Here is a 23,652-nt window from a genome sequence, read left to right on the forward strand (position 1 = left end):
CACGCCCTACTTCAGATGACGTCACTGTTTATTAGACACACCTGCGCTCCGCAGCGCTTTACTGCCAGTCCAAAGCAGCAGCGAGCACCTGCCGAACCTGTCGGTGCAGGAAGCTCGCAGGTTTTACTCGGTGCTGCAGGCTGGATGCTTCCAGTCTCGGTTCGGTTCAGTTCGGTTCGGTTCCATCATGAGAGCGGTGTCCTTCAAACGGGTGGTGCTGATCGCGGGGTGCGTGGGGCTCCTGCTTTACCTGGGGATGTTCCTGCGGACCGGGCATGAGGCCGGGGAGAGGACCGGGAGGCAGCTGGACCCGGACCGGGCCGTCGGGAGCTTCTCCAACCTGGAGCGAAGCCTCAACAACCTCAGTGAGTTTCTCTCCATCCGCCGGGTTTTCCTCACTGAGGCTGCGCACAACATTCAATCCCAACTGATGATTGGACTTTTTACCTGCTAAGGTGCTTGGAGAGGATTTCCAGTTTTTTTTAAACATCCCGTCTCTTAGCAAAAATTACTTAAAAGCACAACTTGGGTATTTTTTGTCTGATTTCTAAAACTGGACTGAAATCAATGTAAAACAGGACTGTGTTCTAAAGAAAGGCAAAAACAGCTTTTTCTAAACCTTTAAACAAAAATGATGAGTTGGATAAATCAGAAGTTTGCCATCTAACTTGTTTCCTTTTTTTGTCAAATGTTTGTAGAAAAAGTTGGTTTTACTACTTTAAATAGTTTTTAGAAAACGACCTAGATTTAGATTGATTTCAGTCCAGTTTTATATTTCGACCCAGTGCTGAGTCTGCTCTTATAAAAGTCAAAAATTATATTATTTTATCTCCGGACTCTAATAAACCAGGCTGGCGTTGAAATTCGACCCGGGACTTTGGTCAAAAGTGAAACCACAATTTTAAAACAACTTACAGGAAATATCTATATATATATATCTATATATAGAGCTATATATATAGAGCTATGTATATAGCTCTCTATATATAGATATATATATATTCTACAATAAAAACGACTTTCTATGTATTTAATAAAAAAACAGTCAATAAAAGTTTATTAAATAAGTGAAACCAGTTAAACCAGTGTAACCTGTGTAACCTTCCTCGCTTGGTTGTTTGTCACCTTCTTCACTAGAATGACAGAATGAATCACTCTTCACAATGTGACCTTTGACTGCATGGTGGCCCCACAGCTGGAAAATAAAAGACTCAGTTAGTGTCGTGACTTGGTGGTCAGCCGCCAACTGGAGCAGCTCCCACTCAGAGGGTCAAAGTTTTCAGCCCAGCCACGTGGAAACTTTACAAATTATATTCGTAGATGTTCTTACAGTATTTTGTTAATTGTTGAACTATAAAAATATGACCCTAAGTAAAAAACAATGTAGTGAAGAGCTGCTTCACTCACAGCTTTCCTCAGGATCCTGGTGGGGAAGCCGGGAGAGCGCCTGAAGGACCCGTTGCATGCAGCCACTTCTATATGCATCAATTAAAAGTCTCATTATAAATACATACTATTATTATTATTATTATTATTATTATTATTATTTTGGGTAAAATTCACATGCACACTTTTCTCTCTGTTGCATAAGCAGCTTGGAAAAATCAATCAAAAACAATATTAATATAGACATGGACCAATTGCATAATAAAGTGAATTGAATAATTGATCTGTTTTCAGATCTTAAGAAGTTATTATCATCCTAAAGAAAGACGAGATGCCAACCTTCCTCCTCCTCCTCCTCCTCACTCCGCCATGCGTTACGCTGTCCCTCTTTTACAACTGCACAACCTCAGACTCTGTCCTTATCTGCAACTTAACAGTGATAAACTTTATAGCCCTTTTTCTGAGAATTCAGAGTTATGACCCAAATAAAATTTTAAAATCTACTTAAGGAAATCATAAACCACTCAGGAAGAGTTTTACTTCATTTATATTTTTTTAACTGGCAGTAAAAAACTATATATTTAATTTAAAAAAAAAAAAACAGAACAGCATAGTTGGATACATAAATTGTATATTCAAATACTTGTTGTAATTTAAGCACACTCTGTCCTAAAACGTTTTCTTTAGCAATAGAGAGATTGGCACCGAGTTCAGCCACAGGCAAACTGAACCTGCCGTTTAATTTCTATGCAAATGACCTACAAGTTTAATTGTCCATTGTTAATCGACTTACAGTTAATTGTCATTTAACGGTCTGTTAGATTAAAATGAGCCCCAATCATTAACTGAAAAGGTCCGCTTCATAGACAGGTTTTTCAGCGTTGTAGTTTGCCCGCCATCCAGCAGGAGGCGCCGCTGGTCATCCTGAAGCGGAGCCAGTTGTAGGAGAAACAAAGATGGCGGAGAGCGCATCCTTATCTCCGGTGTGGGACATTAGCCCAAACCTACGAGGTTCCCTTTTTGCTATATTTTATAAATTAGCCCAAGTTTAATAAAATGAGAAACTAAAATTTTCTGATCATTCGGTCAGTATTGGATACAGCTGACAATTAAAAAAATTTATACGGATGTGCTTTTTTTTTTTAATTCATCATATGAAAAATACCTTTTATGGAAAAACAGATACAAAAGAAAATTGCCTGTAGAAAAGTCCTGTAATAGTACTTTGATAAGTTCAGTCAACTTGAACTCATTAATCAGTAACTTGTATCCATAATATTCATGCATTGGACTCCGTGCGGACAGCGGGGAGCGGCTAACACTATATTTGTTCCACCCGAGTAAATTAAAACAAAGCATTTTGTTTGGGGATCAAATATTTCCTACTTTTGTTACTTTGGCTCCTTGCAGTTTGTGGTGATGAATTTGGGAGAAAAGTTTGTTTCTGTAAGAGCCAAATTTTTTCAGCTTTTTTTTTTTGGCTGAACTTCAAGTAAAGTCAAAAAGGACCTTTTTGAAAAGTCTCTACATCCTTCAATCAGCTCTCATAAGGAACATTGTAATTACCTTTATGTTGCTATAAACCTGGATTCTCACCACTCCTGTATTTTATTCACTTCATTGGCTCCCAGTATGTTTGAAAGTCAATCTTAAACGTTTAAGCCCAGTCTGGACGTCCCAAGCTGTGGAATTCATAACCTTTAGATTTGCAGGCTGTTAACAGGTTAATGGTTGATTTTTTGTTTCAAAAATCTAAAAATGCATTTGTTTAGAGCAGCTTTTAGCACTTAATATTAATGTCTATTTTTATTCTAATCTATTTTTTAAAACTGTGATAATGGAAAGCACTTTGCTTCAGTACTGTTGTAAAGTTCTTTACATGTAAAAGTTTATAGATTGAATTTGTTATGATCTTCTGTAAGTTCTTGAAGAAAATCAGGTTGAGTTATAAATGGATTAAAATTTGCAGTGAAACTTTGAGGAAGAATAAAACGGCATTTTAAATGAAAGTATTGTTCTGGAAGACTGGAAATCATTTCCTGTTTGGCCTCATTTGTTTTTTCTAAATTTAAATGAGTATATTTTACATAAAACAGAAGAGGAAGAATTTGAAATAGAATTTTCTTCTGTCTTATTTTGCATTGCTTCTTATTTTTTGCCCTTTATGTTACAGGAATTTCTTTATAACTTTAATTTAGACAGATGAGATGAGGTGAATGTGCGTTTTTACCTTGTGGTTTTCTACGGTTTTTTCCAGCCAAGATCCTGAGAGGATTTGAGCGCAGACAGGATGTGATGCAGAAGATCCTGGAGGAGGACCGAGACACTCAGAGGAAGGTTGCAGACGTCCTGCAGCAGGCCATGCAGATTCGGGTGGGCCAGAAGGAGCAGCAGCACGAAGACGCTCCCGCCCCGCAGAAAAAGTCCAACAAACTGTTCCCCAACTCGCCCCTCTTCAAGGACTGGGGGCAGAATCTGTCCGAGGACGAACAAAAAGAAGCCCAGGCTCTGTTTGAGAAGTACGGATACAACGTTTTCCTGAGCGATCGCCTTCCTCTGGACCGACCGCTGCCCGATACCAGAGAAAAAGGGTAAAACTGACTTTATCTAGCAATATTAGACGACCAGCCCTGATGTTTTCTTTCATTTTGAGAGTAAAATCCGAATAATATGAGAATACAGTGAAAATAATACGAGAATAAAGTCGTACAATAGTTGAAATACGAGAATAGTCATTTACAAAAATAAAGTGAAAATAATGAGAACAAAATTGTAACAATGGCAGAATGAAGTAGTAATTTTATTATATTTCCATTTCTCTCTCATTTATAAGAGAGATATCTATTCATAACACAAAATGTACAAACGCCGTAACAATACAAATGATAAATAAATCCAACTCAATTATTTAAACTAATTAAATGAACGCTGTAAAAGGTTTAATGAAACTCTGCTAAAAACGAGCAAGTTTCATAAAAAATTCATTTCTAATAAATACAATAAGGAATGTCAAGTTTGGTATTGGTTTTAGAAAGAAGGAAATTATAATTTTTTTAACACATCAACATCAAATTATTATCAGCAGCTGGATTTTGAAATGACAGAGTATTTCCAAGAAACGCATCAAATTTTTATAGCTTTCAAATCTTTTTAGAAAAATTGAGTTTTTTCCTTTAATTTTACGACTTTTTTCTGCTAATTTTGCATCTTTTTTGGCAAGTATCATAAATTTCTTCTCTAGCCTTAATACTCTGTTCTTTCCACCTGCAATTATTTGACCTTTAACCTTTCACCCAGTTTGCTCACATTCCACTTTACAAGTTTATCAAAACAAACTTTAATAAAACAGTTTGTTGAACACGATTCTCCACCTGAACAGGTGTTTGAAGAGGACGTATGAGAAGGACCTGCCGACGGTGGGAGTGGTGCTGATCTACCTGAACGAGGCCTTGTCCATCCTGAAGAGGGCGCTACGCAGCATCATCGACCGCACGCCCAAACGCCTGCTGAAGGAGATCATCATGGTGGACGACAACAGCTCCAATGGTGGGTTGGTTTGATTCCAAGTTGGTTTGGTACCGGGTTCGGTTTGGTTCCTGGTCGGGGTTGGGTTGGTTCCAGGTTGGTTTGGTTCCTGGTTGGTTTGGTACCGGGTTGGGGTTGGTTCTGGGTTGGGGTTGGTTCCTGGTTGGGTTGGTTCCAGGTTGGTTTGGTTCCTGGTTGGTTTGGTACCGGGTTCGGGTTGGTTTGGTTCCATGTTGGGGTTGGGTTGGTTCCTGGTTGGGTTGGTTCCGGGTTGGTTTGGTTCCTGGTTGGTTTGGTACCGGGTTGGGGTTGGTTCTGGGTTGGGGTTGGTTCCTGGTTGGGTTGGTTCCAGGTTGGTTTGGTTCCTGGTTGGTTTGGTACCGGGTTCGGGTTGGTTTGGTTCCATGTTGGGGTTGGGTTGGTTCCTGATTGGTTTGATTCCAGGTTGGGGTTGGTTCCAGGTTGGGGTTGGTTCCAGGTTGGTTTGGTACCGGGTTCAGGTTGGGGTTGGGTTGGTTCCAGGTTGGGGTTGGTTCCTGATTGGTTTGGTTCCATGTTGGGGTTGGTTCCTGGTTGGTTTGGTTCCGGGTTGGGGTTGGTTCCAGGTTGGTTTGGTACCGGGTTTGGGTTGGAGCTGAGTGGGGGAGGAGCTGGGCCTTGTAGGGGGACTTGGTCCACTCAGGTGTTTTGCAGCTGAATGGTTGCCATAGCGATTAAAGGATTTCTCAAACATGTGTTAAAGGACTGAGTTGGCCACCACACCTTCTTCAAATCAGACAAAATTGGTATCAAATGTTTGTGCTGGTTGGTGCAGTAAAAACGGGGGTGGGGCAACTTCACTCAGGTGTAGAAAAGAATCATAGAAACGCTCCAGGTTTGTTTCAATGAGAGAAAAACATTAAAACGTGATGGGAAGATCAAAAAAGTCGATTTTACATAATACGGCTCCCTTAAAAATAAAATATCCTGCTCAACTTTCACAGTTGTATTGCTGTAAAAACTAAAATAATTCCTTTCTACTGAGTTTTACGAAATGCCGCCTGTTAGTTGATGCATGTTGAAAAGAGAAATGAAAGCTTGTTGCATGTCGGTAAACTCTGGAGAGACTAGAAACGGATTTGTGAGGAGGAACTACTGGGTTTGCATGCCTGTCCTGACTATGTGTTGTGAAAAGTATTAATTAACAAACAAGTGGTTGATTCATGTCTTGCTCTTTGTTCACATTGAAGCGTCATTTGTGTCACTTGTTTTGAATCTGGTTTGCATTCCAGTTCCTCCATTTTCAAAGCTCTTTTCTGTCCACCCTGATTCCTCAACACTCTGCTTTCATTCCAGAAAACCTGAAAGGCGACCTTGATGCGTACATTAAGTCACTGGAGGAGGAGAACCCGGGCCTGCGGATCACCAGGGTGAGGCACACGGAGCAGAAAGGCCTGGCGTTCGCCAGAGCGTCCGGCTGGAGGGCGGCCACCGCCGACGTGGTGGCCATCTTGGACGCTCACATCGAAGTCCATGAGCTGTGGTAGGAACCAGAACCCCAACAGGAAACCACTTTCTGCAGCTGGTCTGCACAGTCTGATAGGCTGTAGTTCTGAATTAACCAACCAGAAGCCTAGAAAGACATGACATCATCATCATCTGATTTTATGAGAGACTAAAAATGTTGGGTGAAACAGAAGCTGTTCATCTTTCAATAACCAGCTTTTAACTTTCTGTGACTTTTACTTTAAATCAGACTATAATGAACCAAAATCTGCATTTAATTATTTTATTAAGCTTGACCAAATACAACAAGTATTTCCAATGAGAGAGACCCAAATACTGTTCTTGTGATGAGAATGTACTCAACTTTTCAACATATTTTTTCCAAATAAGTCCCCAAAAATATGCAAACTGGTTTTCTTCCTTTTAATGAGGCAAAAATCCTTGTCAGGTTTAGCCTGAATGTTGCTTTCCTTAAAAAATGGACTACAATAAAATATTGCACGCTTATTGTTGAGCAAGAAAAAAAACCTGGCAGTTTTTAGCTCTTATTTCTAGCTCTTAAAACTGTTATTATTTTTGCCCCATAGGTATTTTTGACTTTATGATTTTGGTAATCATGAGAAAAACGTTTTAATATTTCCTGAATAAAGGAGATATCAGAAGTTATTGTAATGTAACTATTGCATGTAAAATATCAAAATAAAATGAAATGAATGTTGAGCATACGTAGGCCTGTCACGATAGCAAATTTTGCTGAGCGATTAATTGTCTCAAAAAATTATTGCGATAAACGATAATATTGTTTGAAGATCTTTTTACACTGATTTAATGTAGATGACGTAATAATGCATGCGATTTCCTGCCAAAGATAGATACACTTTATTTTCAAAATAATATTTAACACTGGAAGTGATAAACAAAATAAACAAAACAACCAAAAACAAAATGGATTCTCAGTCTCCATTAATAAAAAATGTACTTGATAAAAACTAAACAACATAAAGCCAAAGTGTAAATAAATACTGCATTCAACCAAAAGAGTGCAGATTATGAAGTCTGTATATTATGTTGCCCTTCAGTAATAATTAGATTTAAATAGAGAAGATGGGCACATCGACTACCTGATGCAATAGTTCACACTACATGATTTTTTGCTCCTATTTTTCCCCTTACAACAATCTTAGATCGTTGGTCTTTCTAAGATTGTGTAGTGTGTTACGGTAGATCGTCGTTGCCGCTCCGATCTAAATCAGGGGTTTTCCCCGACTGGGCGCTTTAACTACACCTGTTGAATGTGACAGGTAGCCAATCAGAAAGCCAGGATTCTCCTCCGTGTTTTCTGAGGGGAAATTACGGAGGGGAATCCCAAACAGCTGACACCGAGCAACCCGAAGTCCAGCGGACATTGGAGATGATATGTGGAAACAACATTAATGTTTATTCAACATGCAAAGAATATAGAAATGACAAGAGGAGGAGTTGGAGCGAAATTGTTACCAGTTGATAAACCCGGTAACTTTTCAGCTGTTCTTCGTTAACGTGACGTAAATAGGCTCTAATGATTTTCATTCAGTCAGGACTTTACACTGACACTAGCCACATGCATTGCAGGTAGATTGTAGTAAAGCATTGATTAATGCCTGGTTTTAAAATTAGTTCACTGAACTTGTAGCCATTATTTTGTGCCCATTGTTGGACACCACACGGCAGGAACGAACCCGATCGAACCGTTATACCTAGGATTTCTGTCGACTAATGTTCTGTCTGTCAGGTTTTGAAAATGGACCGACAATCACGCTGGGCTTTACACTACGGAAATGAGGAAGGGAGGGTCAGTGGAGAGCACCGGAGTTGAGCCTTGGTGTCATCAACAGAAAGAGAAAAAGGCCGGAAGAGACGATAATGCCGATAATTGAAATGACGTCGATAGTTTTAATTTATCGTACGATTAATCGATTTATCGTTTATAGCGACAGGCCTAAGCATACGGATAAATAAATTCTTCATTTTTAATCACATTAGCATCAAATTATTGTTAGTAGCAGGATATTTCTCATTAACGTTTAACATCAGCATTTATTCTGCCAACATTAGGACTATAATCTTGTAATTAAACAATAAAAATAAATTGCAGATGTAATAATCTGTTCTTCAATGCAGAGAAGGGAGGATAAAAGCCACTTTTTAAACAACTTCTGCCTGTTTTGGGTTTTGTTTAGGAAAATGAGGAAAACAATAGATCAAAGTTGGAAATCGGATCTGGTGTGATAAAAATAAATGTTATTCTTAAGCCATGTGGCCCAGCGCTAGGTCAGAGTGTGCAGTTGTATAACTGCGACTGTTTGCAGCCATTTTTATGTGAATGAAATGTAAATGATTAGCAGAGGGGGCGTGGCCAGCTGCAACTTATTTGCTTAAAAGTAACAAAGAGTTGAAAACAGGAACTGAGGAGGTGAAATCTGATAATCTCAAAGATTTTGTATAAAAAACGTAACGAGAACGTTTTGTATCCCATGGTGTCCAAAGAGTGGCCCGGGGGCCACTTATGGTCCCTGAATGACACAGATTGGTCCCACCAGAGCAGGAGGTTGATGCAGACGTTCTGAGCCACAAATTAAAATCTTCTCACAAATACGTCACAATTTCATGAAGCAGACTTTGGTACACCTAAATCTGCTTTTAACTACATTATTAAAACTTGGCAGCAAGTATTAAAATAAAGAATGACTTAACTTGTGTTTTTGTTGAGAGAATAGATTCAATCTTTTTACATTTTTTTCAATCAAGGCCAGAGTAAATAAGTGAAGTAACTGCCTTTTTTGTTATATAATAATTAATAATTATACTCTTCTGAAATGTTAAATCTAGAAAAATTTACACATTCCGTTCCTACAAAAAATGGGATTATTTTGTGTAAAATATTTTATGCTAAGTTTATTTTAGCATGAAGCAGGTAAAACAATTTCAATAGAAATGTGTGGGGTAAAGTAAACACACCCTGTTAGTGCCGATGCTGTTGATTTCAATAGAACTGTTTTTAGTCTTTAAAAATGTAAATGTTTTGGCCTGCAAGTACTCGTTGGAGTCATATTGGAAACGGTTTGGACCTGTTTAAAGGAACCTTAATGGGTCCTTAAGAACCTTAATGGGTCCTTAAGAACCTTAATGGGTCCTTAAGAACCTTAATGGGTCCTTAAGAACCTTAATGGGTCCTTAAGAACCTTAATGGGTCTCCTCTAACAGTAATTTTGAGGTGAAACCTTCTGCATGAACCTGGTGAGAGGATTTCGTGCTGGAAAGAGTCCAGAGCTCGGTTTCATTCAGCATCTGTGGAGTAAAGTAAACACACCCTGTTAGTGCCGATGCTGTTGATCACATCCTGACCAGTTCAGCTTCTCTGATCCGTTCAGCTGCTTGTAATGTAGGCGCGGCTCCCACAGACTGTTTCCACCTCTGTTTACCGACAAAGAGCAAACAGACATGTTTTTATAACATTATTTTCTAAACTAAAAAAACGTTTCTTTTATTGAGCGGAACATGTTTTTCATCTGACGCTTCTTCTGCTTTTTAAACTCCACCCATTTATTTAAGTTCAGACACATCAGGTAGGCTGCAGCAAGGCCTGCCTGCCTGCCGCAGCAAGGCCTGCCTGCCTGCCGCAGCAAGGCCTGCCTGCCGCAGCAAGGCCTGCCTGCCGCAGCAAGATCTCTGCTGCAGTTCCGTCTCTAAAAGCAGAACTATGAAGAATCTGCTGGAGAAATGTTTTTTATGTCTTATTCCGTCCGCCTCTCAGGGCTGAACCGCTGCTGACGCAGATCAAAGCCGACCGGACCACGGTGGTTTCGCCCGTCTTCGACAGGGTGAACTTCGACGACCTGAAGGTCATCCAGTACCTCCCTGCGGCGCACGCGTTCGACTGGGCGCTGTGGTGCATGTATGAGGGCTTCGCCCCCGACTACTACAAGCACAACGACAGCTCCCGGCCCGGAAAGTGAGTTCATCCTTCAGCTCTGCTCTGAGCTTCCAGCAGGATCCAAACTCCTCAACCTCAGAGACGCCTGTCCTCTTAACGGCCGATTCGGAGTCTGTTTATGATCAGAAACATTATAGAAAATGTTCAAATCAAAGCACTAATTCACAACCCTGATTTAATGTTTCTTATTAACCTCAAAGAAATGGCTGCTGAGGGCCTCCACACCACCAGGGGGCCCCAAGAACACCCGTTACTTTGAATAATACAAACTTATTACACATGGAAAAACAATTTCTCTTATTTTTATAGTTGTTACACAGATAATAGGAAAATCTCTGCCTGCTGTTTGTTGCTGCCACTGTTGGGGAAATATAAAATATCAAACTAGTTAACTTGTTTCAGCTGCACTGCAAAAACACAAATCTTACTAGTGTTTAGTATTTTTGTTGCTTTTTCTAGTGTAAATACAATAATACACCTGAAATAAGACAGTTAACTTAAATATCTTTTTAGAAAGATATAGGAGCAAATAATTCCTTAATATTGATTTTATAAAAAGGTACTGGTTTCATTGGAAGATTATTTTATAACGAGATATTTTCCCCAAAACTAAACTACCAGTGGAAAAGTGGATTTTCTTTTTTTAAAATGTTACTGAAGGTAACGCAGAGACTCGATTGTGCTATAAAATGGTTTTGTGTGCCTGGGAAACGCATGCAGCCCCTTTAATTAGTGGCATGAAAACCCTGATTTCAGTAAAGCGCCTGGACTTGAGCATGAAGCCCTGAAGGAAGCATAATTTAATCTGCGTCTTCTCGCTGCAGGAGTCCGTCGGTCATGGGGATCCTGGTGGCCGACAGGAAGTTTCTGGGAGAAATCGGAGTCCTCGACGAAGGAATGAAAATTTATGGAGGAGAAAACGTCGAGCTTGGAATTCGTGTGAGTAAATCTAAAAAGTTTGACTGGAGGCGTTACCAGGCTGCAGCGCCTCCTGCTGTTTACATCCAGTAATAATGATCAGCAGATGTGTTTGCTTTCTGTTCTGCTGTTGAAGCGCCGCGTCCCTCAAACCAAACATGAAATCTATAAACTCAACAAACATTTCCACTGATCAGAGACGGGAAAAAATTAAAGATGACTCACCAGATATTACCACAAGTTACCAAAATAATAAAATGTATTAACCTTTGAAAAGTGCTTCAGTTGAGATTCAGAAAACTTAAATATTAGATTCATCTGTATGTCTATTATTTTATACTGCTATCATGTTCCAAATAAATAACCTAGCTAGATAAAATATACAATAAAGTTAAGGGACAGTATCGTGTAAAATTAACTTTTTTTATTCTTCCATCATGTTTTAATGTTTTTTACTCATCAAAAATAAACCTGTGGTGTTGATCTTTAATGTTTGAGAAATCCTTTAATCTCCATGGCAACCACTCAGCTGTGTAAAACATCTGGATGGACCTAGCCCCGCCTTTGAGATGGAGTTCCTTCTCTACTCTGTTCCTTCAGACTAGCCAGCAGCAATTAGCAAACAGCTGCTGAGCTCCTTATAGGAGCTGCTGCTCAGAGCAACGCTGGTAAAAACATTTAAGGGTTAATAGAGGAGCCATGTTGGGACGACTTCCTGGAGATGGAGCTTCAGAAAGAGCAGGAGCTTCTTAAAGAGACAGAGGCCCAATTTCAAGACATTAAATTAGTAAGGCAAGTTTATTTAGTAATATTTGATATACATTTAAAGTATTTTGATAACTGAAGTTAACATGGTCACATCATCGTCGTGCTAGGGTTGTAATGATACACTCATCCCACGATACAATATATATCACAATATTCAGCAAACGATACGATTTGGTACATTTTTAAGATTTTTGGAAAGATTTTAGAGGGACAGAGAGATTTTGTTGACATTTTGACTGTCCCATACACTTGGATTGAATTAATTGAACTGATGGTGTAATACTGTAATAAATGTTTTTGTTATACATTTGCTTTGTTTAAATTTTATTTTTGTGGCTTCATGTATTTGGTTATTCAGAAAAGTAATGTAATTTATCTTTTTCATTTCATTATTTAAGTGTAACTGATTTTTCCATTACATATCATTTTTAATGTACATGTGCAACTGGGTAAAAAACAAAGAGTGATAGTTGTCATCAATTCAAAGTAGGATTAAATGTATCGATACTCACGGATAAAAAATCGATACTTTGAGGGAAAATCAATATCGTGGAATCGATCAAATTCCAGCACCAAATCCCTGGAAAATACATGTTACTGCCCCTTTAATAATCTTCTAATATTAAAGAATTAATAACCATTTTTATTAAAATCTGTTTGAGATGATGGACAAATGCTTCTCCAAAGAGGAATTTCAGTTTCCGTATTAAATGAGGATATTTAACGCTTTGAGCCAAATGATCTTTGTTCTGTTTTTAAGATGAAAGAAACTACTTGGGGGCGAGGACTGTGACGTATTTATATCTACATTAGCTTGGTTAGTTGTCTGTCGTAGCTGGAGACTCGTATGAACAGCTGCACGACTTTAAGGTTTGGTGTTTAGCTCGTTTTAAATTGTTAATGAACTGAATTCCTCAAAAGCTGCTCTGCAGCAGCAGCAGTTCATATTTATCTTCAGTCTTGTTATCTTAAGTTCAACAACATTATCGTTCAGCTTGACGTTTACAGGTCAGTACCAACTCAAACACAGGCGGTTGTTAAATAATTTTTATGTGTTTGCATTAACGGGTTGAGTTTTGTTTTACAACCTGCAGAGGAAAACTCCCAAGGAGTTGTCAGGATGTTTGACGAGGCAATTTGCAGGTTATTGTTGCTGTTTTCTTTCATTTATGCGGATTCTTCGTTAGTTCTCCTGGACTGGTGGTGATAAAATATACTGCAACGTTCAGAGACCAAATACCAAAAAATATCAACTATAGAGCTTCAATCATTTTTTAAAATGTTCTCTTATCCTTATCTTCCTGATTTAAATCAAGAAACAAGCTGTAAAATGTGTGACATCACGTTTTCAGCGCCGGACTCGCCCAGCAACGCAAGTAGTGATGGCAAAGTCTGCAGCTTTCATTTCACTCAGAGAAAATTCTGATGATTTTTTCCACGATAAGCAGGAGGCCAGGAGAAATGTTGTCTAGGAGACCTAACAAACCACCACACTGTGATTCCTTTAAAAGCTCTTTCATTCCTGTTTTGTTCAGGTTTTCTGCTCTAATATAACAAATGGATTATTGGCATAAAGAAAAATAATTGCACTGTATTTAAAACTGCTTGCATTAGAAATATTTTGTTTGTATTATAATTATTTAAATAGACTAAAATAAGAGTATAGTTTAGAGTAGTGGTGAAATCTGTGGTTGGGCTTCAAGAGAGAAATAATGCAAGATTTTGTAATGATTTTTATTTTTCTGGTTGATTTTAGGTGTGGACATGTGGCGGCAGCGTCGAGGTCGTTCCGTGCTCAAAGATCGCCCACATCGAGCGTTTCCACAAGCCCTACATGCCGGACCTGACGCCCGCCATGAAGAGGAACGCCCTGAGGGTCGCCGAGATCTGGATGGACGAATACAAACACAACATCAACCTGGCCTGGAATATTCCCTTCGAGGTTCGAGAGCCGCAGACAGGAAGCAACGCATGAGCGTAAAGCAAACGTCTCAGAATCATTACACAGAAACGTTTTATTAGCAATGACTGACAGGCCTTCATTACCTGTAGTCTGACTGGATCAAGTTCGGTTTTTAATTAAATTTTAAAAACTACGTCGTATTAAAGTATCTGAAGAGACATTGTTCAAAGAATCAGAACCAGAGAAAAAACTGCCACCATGAGCGGCGAGTTCTGGTCAGTCCTGCCCAGATTTTATAATATTTTTTTATTTTTTGTCCCCCAATCAAAATCACGTTTTGTGTTGCCAGTTTAGAAATATTTGCAAGGAATTTTGCATTGTTTTTTTCTTCATTAAATCCCATCTAAAATCTACATAAACAAGAAAAAACATATAAAAAAAATAAGCAGACAGATTGGCCAGGTTTTCATTTTTTAAAGGACTTCAGCAGCAGCAGCAGCCTCCTCTTCTCGCCTCGCTGATGACAGACTGTAACTGTGTGTCCAAATGTTTCGGCTCAAAATGTCACATTGCAAAATTTTAATTGTAGTTGCAAAAACAGTTATAAATTGTGAAATAAATAAACATTCTATATTTTAATTGAATAAGCAAAGCAGTCAGTTCTGTAGTTCTGCTGGATTAAAAAAAAACGTATCCTAAATTTATTTTCATATTTTTCTGGAAATGTTCCATTTTATACAAAATGTTTTTTTATATATAAAAAAAATAATTTAATTATTTGCTTATTTGCATCTGTTAATGTTAATGTATTTCTAATAATATGTGTGAAATGGATTTAAGTGAATAAATAAAAAATATGCAGAATGTGGCAATTTTAAAATCCGATTAATTGTCAGAATAATTGATTAATAATCGATAGTCGGAGCCCTGATTTATTTTTTTTACTTAAACAGGTCAGATTGCAGTGAGTAAAGATTTCAGGCAGACGGATCCGTTTTGTTTTCTGTGCAGAATCACGGTATCGACATCGGAGACGTTTCTGAGAGGAAGAAGCTGAGAGAACGACTGAACTGCAAACCGTTCAAATGGTACCTGGACAACGTTTACCCCAAACTGGACCCCTGGGACAACCTGCTAGCTTACGGCGCGGTAAGCGGCTGCTGCTGTCCTCCGGCAGGATGGAGCCGTGCGTCTTCCTCACCCTCCTCTTCCTCTGTTGGCAGCTGAAGAACCTGGACTCTGAGTTGTGCGTCGACCAAGGTCCGGTCCCCGGCGACACGCCCATTTCCTACGACTGCCATTACTACGGACCGCAGGTAAGAGAAGCGGTCGGTACGGGTCACAAACAGCGCTGTGGAAAAGTATTCACTCCCTTACAGATTTTCTTTTTGTTGCTTTTAAATTTTTCAGATCAACAAATAAATTTTAACACCAAAAAAAAAGAATCTGAGTAAAAACAAACATCAGGTTTTTATTAAATGCTATCAAAGTTTTGAGGATTTTCAAGATGTTTCTGGTAAATGTGAGGCGAGTTTTTATGTTCCTTTGGGTCAGCCGTGGTTCTGGTCCTATGGAGGCCATTTTCTCACAGTCGCTTCATGACCTTTGACCTTGAGAGACGCAGTGAGGCCTGCAGAGCTTCAGATTCAGAACTTTAAAGGGCCCCTATGACATTTTACTTCTATTTCAGTTTCTACTGCTTCTGTAAACAACCAAAGTGCTTAAAAAAGCCCCCAGCCATTTTTTGTAATGAAATGTTTGTTTTTGGTGCCTGGAAAATGAGTCCTTTCAAAAACATCTAGAATGTAACGTCACAAATCAGCTGGTTACCTAGCAACTGCAGCAAGTCCCAGCCCGTCTAGCAACCCCAGGAGTTACTCTCGTTACCTAGCAACCCAAGCGAAGTTCCAGCACATTTGTTCAGCTGGTTTTACCACCATATGCGCTGTACAACGGCTGCTGGAAAAGACAAGAGTTTTGTTGTTGACTCACCATCCAGAAACCACCTGCTGCATTCTGGTTGATTGTGCAGGAGATGTCGCTTCTGCTTTTCAAAAATGTACGGTTGTATAACTGCTCATCTGTTGGCAGCCATTTTCCTGTGTGTTGAATTTGGGGGCGTGGCCAGCAGCAGCTTATTTGGATTTAAAGTGACAAAGGCCCTTAAACAGCTCACAATAGGCAGAACTGAGCAAAGTAAAATCTCATTGTCTAAGAATGACTTTTTAACCCATAGACCGATCCTAACCTGATCAAGGAGCATAACACCTTTAAATGACGGCGGCGGCCATCTTTACAGAGCGCCGCAGGGTGACGGCTACGTTCTTCCTGAGGGTCGGAAACCGTTCAGTCGCATTTAATTAGCAGTATGAACAACAACGTAAAAAAGAAAATCGGTTTATTGTTTCACAGCGGGGTTAGTTACACTTTAATGATTTCATTACTTAAAAACCACATCTTATTTTTGTCTAATAAAATTAGTTTGATGATCTGAAACATTTAATACTAAACATTTCATCACTGATCTGGTCCTCTCCGTTTCTCCTGTCTTTATTCCAGATGGCCTATTACCGTCAAACTGGTGAGATGTACATCGGCGGCATCAAGTCCCACAAGTACAACGACAACCGCTGTCTGACCGACAGAGGGGAGAAGAAAACCGAGCCGGGTCTGTTCAACTGCAAAGAGGCCATGCAGAAAGGAATGGGGATATACTGGGACTTCACCCAGGTTCGACTTCAGAACCAGTTCAGACTTACTTCACCGTTCAAACGTAAACTCTTAAGTTTTATTGTTTTTGACCCTTTTTTAAATTTTGTTCCAGGGAAAAGAGCTGAAGAACCGTCAGACGAAGCGCTGCCTGGAGATGGTGAACAGGGTTCTGGTGATCCAGGAATGCACCGGCCAGCGGTGGAAGATCCAAAACCTCATTAAAGACTTTTAAACCGACCTGAGGTGCAGCTTTCTGCTCAAAGGCCAACGGGTCATTAAAATGTTAAAGAAAATAATATATATATGTTTTATGAATTTATTTTACTGAATATAAAATGGAAACATTTTGTAAATTAGATGAAGGGAGATTAAATATTTATTTTGTTTTCATATCAATAATGTGAGCGTTGGTGCATATAAAACCCAACAAATGTCCATTTGCAGCTTTTCTTTAATTAACAGCTGGTTTCACCGTTTTAAAGGAGAAACCGTTATTCTGACGGACCGAATGAAGACTTTTGTTACAAAATGCTGTTAAAAAGAAAAAACAACCAAATACTGTTTGGAGAAGTTAAAGGTGAAAACGTTCGTGCTTTATTACCTGAGATGATGTTGATGGATAAGAAATCTGGCATTTTTGCTTCAAATAACCTTCGTTACTATGAGAAATTTAATTTGGATTTATTTTTATAAAAGCTGTCCCTGATCAGGAGCATTTAAATGTCCGCCTCTTTTAATGTGTTTTTGTTTTTTTTTTATATAGAAAATATGTCAAAGTTTAAAAAGTGTAAAGTTGCTTACATGGTTCTGTTAGTTTTGGGTTTTTCTTCAGTTCCTGTCTGGCGGCACAGTGCGGCTGAAAGTTCGGTTCAAAAATATATTTTAGTTCTGTGTGAAAATAAAACTTTAAAAGTTACAGTTTGATTATTTTATTACTAAAATGACAGCAAAGCTGCAGTTGTTTCATTTTGGAGTGAAAAAAATGTTTTCACAAACTTCAGTCATATGTTTCTGTAATATAATAGTTAAATTGACATTTGTACATTTTTAAGAATTATCACTTTTCAAGAAAACTGAAGTTCAGATGGTGGAAAGACATTTGTGAAAAAAACTACAAAAAATAGTGAAATAATAAATGAAATATCAATGCACATTTCATAGTTACAACTTAAAATTTAGAAAAATGTTTATCAGAAATATGACTGAAAAGATTCAGAGATTTTCTTTGAAATTTTTTGATTTCATACCAGAAAATATTGAATCAAATATTGAAAAATGGATATTTTTTCTCACAATTTTAAGACTTTCATATCAGAAGCTTGAGATTAATTTAATTTATTTTCCTGAAATGAATGGAAAATTCTGTTTTTTAAAAAATTTATTTTATTCCACTAATCTGACTTTTAACATCAGAAAATTTCACTGTTTTTTGTTTTCTTGATTTTTTTTTATCTCAATCTGAGGGTTTTGAAGAACTCATTATAAGGAGATTATTGCCAGTTAAAATGTATTTGTTTTAAGATCAATTGATGGCGATAACAAAAGGAAGTGGGATTTCCAAAGTAAAACATTCAAATAAATGTGCATAGAGAATAGTTGTGAAATTTTTAGGAGTTAAAAAATGCTCTACTACCAATCAATTCAAAACAGTGAATAATAAATAGAATAATATTGTTTGCAGCTTTAATTTAATGTAGACCGCCATGAAAAAATATTTTTTATTTATTGAAAGGATTTTTACTTTTTTTTTTCTTCCGGCTCCTTTTTGATTTGTGTACGGTGAGTAATTTAAGAGTAAAATTGGTTAAATCAAGAGAATGAGCTGATGAAATGAACTTCTTCCTTCCTCCGACTGTATGAGTTCTTCCCACACCTGGAAACCGGGAAAACGGAACTTTTACGGTGGAAGTTTTGAGATGTTGTAAAACTCTCTGTCACCCCTAGTGTTCAGATTTGGCCTAGTTGCCCCTCACAACATGGCGGACGCGTAACCGGATACAACGGAGCAGCTGCGGCGTCGTTTTCCGTAAGCTCGTGAATCTCTTGTTACCTAGCAACCAGTTTGTTTTCAGTGTGAGAGAAGAAGGTGAAGGCTGCTTCCGAGTCAGAAATGTTTCAGGTGGAGTTGCCTCGCGAACGAAAAGCCAGAGAGAGCGTGGAGCGGCGCCGGAACTACGAGGCGGACAGGCGGGAGAGGATTTTTAATGATAAATTCAGGACTATTGGGGTGAGTTTCTGCTAGAGCAGAGGATAAAATGGCACCGGCGCTAAATATTGACCGTTTTATGGCTTACTGCCCAGGGCCAGAGGGTCCAGGGGGCGCCACAAGCGCAATAAAATCATCTTTCAACTACCAAGAGTCTTGGACAACTTCTGGCTGATAAGGCTGAGTTCTGCTGTATCAAAGCTCCTTATTTGATGCAAAATTAAAAGAAAATCTAACTTTAAATTGACCTTGAAGCTAAATATTGATAGCATTGGATAGCTACACCTTAGATTAAAATCTGGATTAGATTATCATTAACCGCAGGAACTTTAAAAGCTTTGCTATACGTCAGTGAGAACAATGGTTGTTTTTGATGTGTGATGATCCACTGATCCGGTTCACAGGTAGATAAAGAAGCTTTAGATCTGCAGGTGATAGAGAAGCTGAGAAGAAAAGCAGAATTAAAAAATCAAGAAGACGCTCACGGTGAGTAAATGACCTGCTTCAGCCTTTAAAGCTGCAGTATTTAACATTTATTAAATATTTTTTGCATATTTGTCTAAACTGTCTCTGTATCGTGACGGTACCATGAGCTGCTCTGCCTTCTCCCATGGCGAACGAGAAACAACCAATCAGAACCAGAAGGAGGAACTTAGCGCTGTCAATCATGCCTGTGTGCACTGCTCCTGTGTTTCTCCACCATTAGCACATTCAGCAACACGTACACGGGAATGATTGACAGCACTATGACCCTCCCCGGGCTCTGATTGGTTGTTTTTGGTTGCATTTCTTCAGACTGCCTGTTCACAGAGTATCTGTCAGGTGGGGGTGATGTGGACTTAATATTTTAAAGATACTATTGATAACGTTAAAAATGATGTTAAAACTATTCCTTATTTATTAGGTAAGTGTATTAATAGCTGAACAAACACAAATATTGTTCCTGAAAAAGCTCCTGTCTGAAAGAGGCTTCTTCCTCATAGAGTGGTTGATGTCACTAAACATTTAATCAAACATTTAATCATATTTTCAAATTTACTGATATTTTGATGCTCTGGTGGAACAAAAAGTGAAGAAAATAGCAAAAATTAACATTTCTGATCGTACTGTCACTAGTTTTTAATTTATTCATCATAACTGAAATTTATCATGACAATGATGAATTATTCACATTAATTAATGCCCCCATCATCACAACATGGTGATGGTTTTAATTATTATGTAAAATCAGAGTTTTATATTGCAGCTTTAATTAGAGCATATTTATGAAAAATGATTCAATTATGACAGTAACCTTACGTAACGTTTTTGTTTCTCAACAGATGCTGATGTGCAGCAGTACAACCGAGCAGCGTGCCTCCTCCAGAGGCGGCAGGAGAAGGCGGACCGCTCGGCGCACCAGGCCCGAGCCGCGTTCTGGCACCAGAACCAGAATCTTCAGAGCCGCCGCGACTTCGACCTCAACGACCCGGACGCCCTGAAGAAAACCGAGTCCCAGATGGTTCTGCCGGGCCTGTTGGGCGAGGACCCGGAGGCCGGCAGCCGGCAGCAGAGGCAGCAGGAGCAGCTGAGGGACTGGCTGTTGCAGCAGAAGAACGAGCTGCAGCAGAAACGGCTGCAGATGAAGATCGACGGTGAGCGGGCGTTAAGCTGCAGGAGGAAACTTTCAGAAACAAAATACGTTTTTACAGATTTGTTAAAACGTTCGGCATGTCTGGACAGTTTAATAGAGACAGATAATCTGTGAAAAGAAAGATCTCTCCTGAGCTACCGTCAAACAGAGCCAGAAGGAGGGGCTTACTGCTGTCAATCAAACATATATACACGCTGCTAAATATACTAATGATGGAGAAACAACTCACTGTTACAGGAAAACCGTTTATCTGCTGTCATTGATGGCCGTGCTAACTAGCCTAGCATTAGCTGTGCTGCAACACAGAGGAGAGCAGGAGGACTCACAATAGTAACAGCGCAGCACTATTCTGCAACAGCATCACAAATGATCAATAATGCGTTTGGCAACAGCGTGTCACTATTTGGTGACGTCATCAACATGTTTGACAACAGCGTCATAATAATTTCCAATATTGTCACAATATTCTGCAATGGCATCAAAATCCGTTTGGCTGCAGCGATGCAACATTGTTGGTAAGCGCTGCAGCATTCAGCTATTCAGCTGCAGCGCAGGAACAGCGTTGTGCTATTCTGTGGCAGGAATTTGATTGACAGCGCTAAGACCCGCCTCCAGACTCTGATTGGTTTATTTCCACAGATTATCTGTCTTATACTGATAGTGACAGATTCAACAAATATGTAATAAGACATTATTTGTAAAAAGTTACATGCTGCAGCTTTAAATTGTGCGTTAGCGCGGCGACGTTGACGGTTCTGTTCGTCGGTTAGCGCTGCTCGACGACCAGAACAGAGAGGAAATGGGCCGCAGAGCCATGGAGCTCCAGAACCTGGAGATGGCGAAGAGAAAAGCCGACCTCATCAACGACGCAAACTACAACGTAGCAAAGGTCAGACGTCTCCCCTCACTCATGACCAAAGGTGGAAACGATTAACTGTGATTAATTGAATATTAATCATCAACTCATTTAGTCATCGATTAATAATTAACTGGAGTAATACAGACTAAAAACGGCCATTTTCTGAAATACTAAAACAGTCAGAGCAGTAATCAACCAAACCTGTATAAAACTATAAACATTTTGCATTTAAGATTAAAAAACTTATTTTTCTGTAAATCTGTTCTACCTGGCAGGTTTAGCTTTAACAAATCTAAAATTAGTCACATTTTCATCCTTTAATATATTCCTTAGAGTGTATTAAAAGGCTTTATTGGGTAAATAAAAAATATGCAAGAAAAAATTTCAATTATTCAACCACTTGAGCTTATTTATAAATTCAAAGACATTAAGAAAATGCTAACAAACAAATAATTACATAACTTTTTAAACAAGAAAATAAATATTGTATTGCCTAAAACGTAATAACAGCATTCCTTTAGCGAACGTTTGGTCATTTGTAGCAAAGGATTCATCTGCAGAAAAAACATCCACATGTGAAAAGTTCGGGCCTTTCTGCTGGACTGAACATCAGTATAAATCAGAACTGATCTGGTGATTATATTTTATTGATAATTGGATGGAAAAAGGCGCTTAATATGAGATTTTTACAGAATTTGAACCAGGTGGAGCTAAAACTGTTTTTTTTTCATCTTAAATGCAAAACATGTAAAGTTTGGTTTGCAGTTTTTGTTTGAAAGTTTCAGGCGGAGTTACTTCTTTATTTTCTGTTTTTCTCAACAAGCTTGAGGAGAAAATGAACCGGGAACGGGAGCAGCGTGAGGACGTCGCTCTGAGCGCCCTGAGCATCCCCGCCCTCTATCCCGGCGCCAACAGGAAGGATCCTGCAGAGACGCAGCAGCAGGTCACCCAGTTCCAGCTGCGGCAGGTTCTGGAGAAGAAGGTAGGAACCCGCCTGAACCCGATCCGTCCAGCTGAAGACAAATCGGGTTCAGGCGGGTATCGGATCCGGAGTTAGAACGTGCCGATCCACGTTTTCACTTCTGATATCTGAGGTTTAGTATCGGATCCGATAACAATGAATTAAAACGTTTCTTTGGTCTTAACTAGCCATGTTTTGAAGAATAATATTGCTTACATTATTGTAATATTGTAGACTTTATGATTTACTTTATTTATTTTGGATATTTAAAATGTTTTCCAGTTCCAGTGTTATATGTTCATTAGAATTTAAAGTTTATTCTTGACAATTTGTTCTTGCATTATTGTGCCCTTTTCCTTAGATTACTGCAAAATGGTCTCAAAACAATATAATCATTTATCGTAATAACTTCTGGAACAATTTATCGTCCAAAAAAATTTGTAATTATGACAGGCAGAAAGGGAATGTTATGTAAAAAATACATTTTTTTAGCTTCAAGTCAAATTTTAATGTTTTTTCCTCATCAAAACCAAACCTGGAGTGTTGCTTTGATTCTTTAGTCTCCATGGCAACCATTCAGCTGTTCAAAATGCCTCGGTGGACCTAGCCCCGCCTTCGAGGCGCAGCTCCTTCAGACTAGCCAGCAGCAATTGGCAAACAGCTGCTGAGCTCCTTGTAGGAGCTGCTGCTCAGAGCAACGCTGGTAAAAACGTTAAAGGGTTAATAGAGGAGCCATGTTGGGACGACTTCCTGGAGGCGGAGCTTCAGAAAGAGCAGGAGCTTCTTAAAGAGACAGAGGCCCAATTTCAAGGTGTTAAATCAGAAAGTCAAATTTCTTTTAAGTCACATTTGATATACTCAGGATTTTTTAAGAGCTGACAGTAACATAGTTTGATTTTGCTATGAAGTGGCTCTATGTGCCTGGAAAACACGATCCTGCCCCTTTAACATCGCGTGGGTGCGTCTGTGCTGCAGAGGCTGGAGATGGAGAGGAAGCAGAGGGAGGAGAACCAGAACCGGCTCCTGCTGGACTCGGCCCGCAGCGCCCTGCTGCTAGAGCGGCTGCAGGAGAAGCAGAACAAGCAGCTGAGGAAACACCTGGACAGCGTCAACGCTCAGCTGGCCCAGATCCGGCTGCAGGAGTCAGTGGCGTCCGCAGAGCCCTGACCGGCGCCTCCTCACCGCAGACTGACGCTTTCTCTCTCGTCTTGTTTCCAGGACGCCAGACCTGAAGAGGGGGCGGATCGACGACGTCTTCTTCACCCAGTTCAACACCTGCAGCAGATGACGCAGGATGACATCACAGCGCCGCGCCGCGAGACG

At 39.3% G+C, this 23,652-nt stretch overlaps 2 protein-coding genes across 2 annotated transcripts; both read left to right on the forward strand.

Moving 5' to 3' along the window:
• Positions 1-63: 63 nt before the first annotated feature.
• LOC102223097 (probable polypeptide N-acetylgalactosaminyltransferase 8) lies at positions 64-17,586 on the forward strand. Its single transcript, XM_023347889.1, has 11 exons — positions 64-365; positions 3,644-3,977; positions 4,766-4,932; positions 6,247-6,433; positions 10,190-10,387; positions 11,194-11,308; positions 13,812-13,997; positions 14,970-15,107; positions 15,182-15,274; positions 16,518-16,688; positions 16,783-17,586. The coding sequence occupies exons 1-11, from the start codon at positions 188-190 to the stop codon at positions 16,900-16,902; spliced, it is 1,887 nt and encodes a 628-aa protein (XP_023203657.1). The 5' UTR covers positions 64-187; the 3' UTR covers positions 16,903-17,586.
• Positions 17,587-18,653: 1,067 nt separating this feature from the next.
• LOC102223354 (RIB43A-like with coiled-coils protein 2) lies at positions 18,654-23,638 on the forward strand. Its single transcript, XM_005795851.2, has 7 exons — positions 18,654-18,897; positions 19,281-19,362; positions 20,199-20,510; positions 21,280-21,398; positions 22,192-22,350; positions 23,305-23,471; positions 23,548-23,638. The coding sequence occupies exons 1-7, from the start codon at positions 18,781-18,783 to the stop codon at positions 23,615-23,617; spliced, it is 1,026 nt and encodes a 341-aa protein (XP_005795908.1). The 5' UTR covers positions 18,654-18,780; the 3' UTR covers positions 23,618-23,638.
• Positions 23,639-23,652: the final 14 nt, after the last annotated feature.

Source organism: Xiphophorus maculatus, chromosome 2 (genome assembly GCF_002775205.1).
Source record: "Xiphophorus maculatus strain JP 163 A chromosome 2, X_maculatus-5.0-male, whole genome shotgun sequence".
In the NCBI taxonomy this organism is placed as follows: Eukaryota; Metazoa; Chordata; class Actinopteri; order Cyprinodontiformes; family Poeciliidae; genus Xiphophorus; species Xiphophorus maculatus.

What these genes read in the sequence shown, in the direction of transcription:
- LOC102223354 (XM_005795851.2), top strand. Translation starts at nt 18,781, where the DNA reads ATGTTTCAGGTGGAGTTGCCTCGCGAACGAAAAGCCAGAGAGAGCGTG. An exon ending in ATAAATTCAGGACTATTGGG is followed by an intron (nt 18,898 to 19,280) that starts GTGAGTTTCTGC and finishes TCCGGTTCACAG; the next exon opens with GTAGATAAAGAAGCTTTAGA. An exon ending in GCTGCAGATGAAGATCGACG is followed by an intron (nt 20,511 to 21,279) that starts GTGAGCGGGCGT and finishes TTCGTCGGTTAG; the next exon opens with CGCTGCTCGACGACCAGAAC.
- LOC102223097 (XM_023347889.1), top strand. Translation starts at nt 188, where the DNA reads ATGAGAGCGGTGTCCTTCAAACGGGTGGTGCTGATCGCGGGGTGCGTG. An exon ending in GGACGACAACAGCTCCAATG is followed by an intron (nt 4,933 to 6,246) that starts GTGGGTTGGTTT and finishes CTTTCATTCCAG; the next exon opens with AAAACCTGAAAGGCGACCTT. An exon ending in GACAGCTCCCGGCCCGGAAA is followed by an intron (nt 10,388 to 11,193) that starts GTGAGTTCATCC and finishes TTCTCGCTGCAG; the next exon opens with GAGTCCGTCGGTCATGGGGA.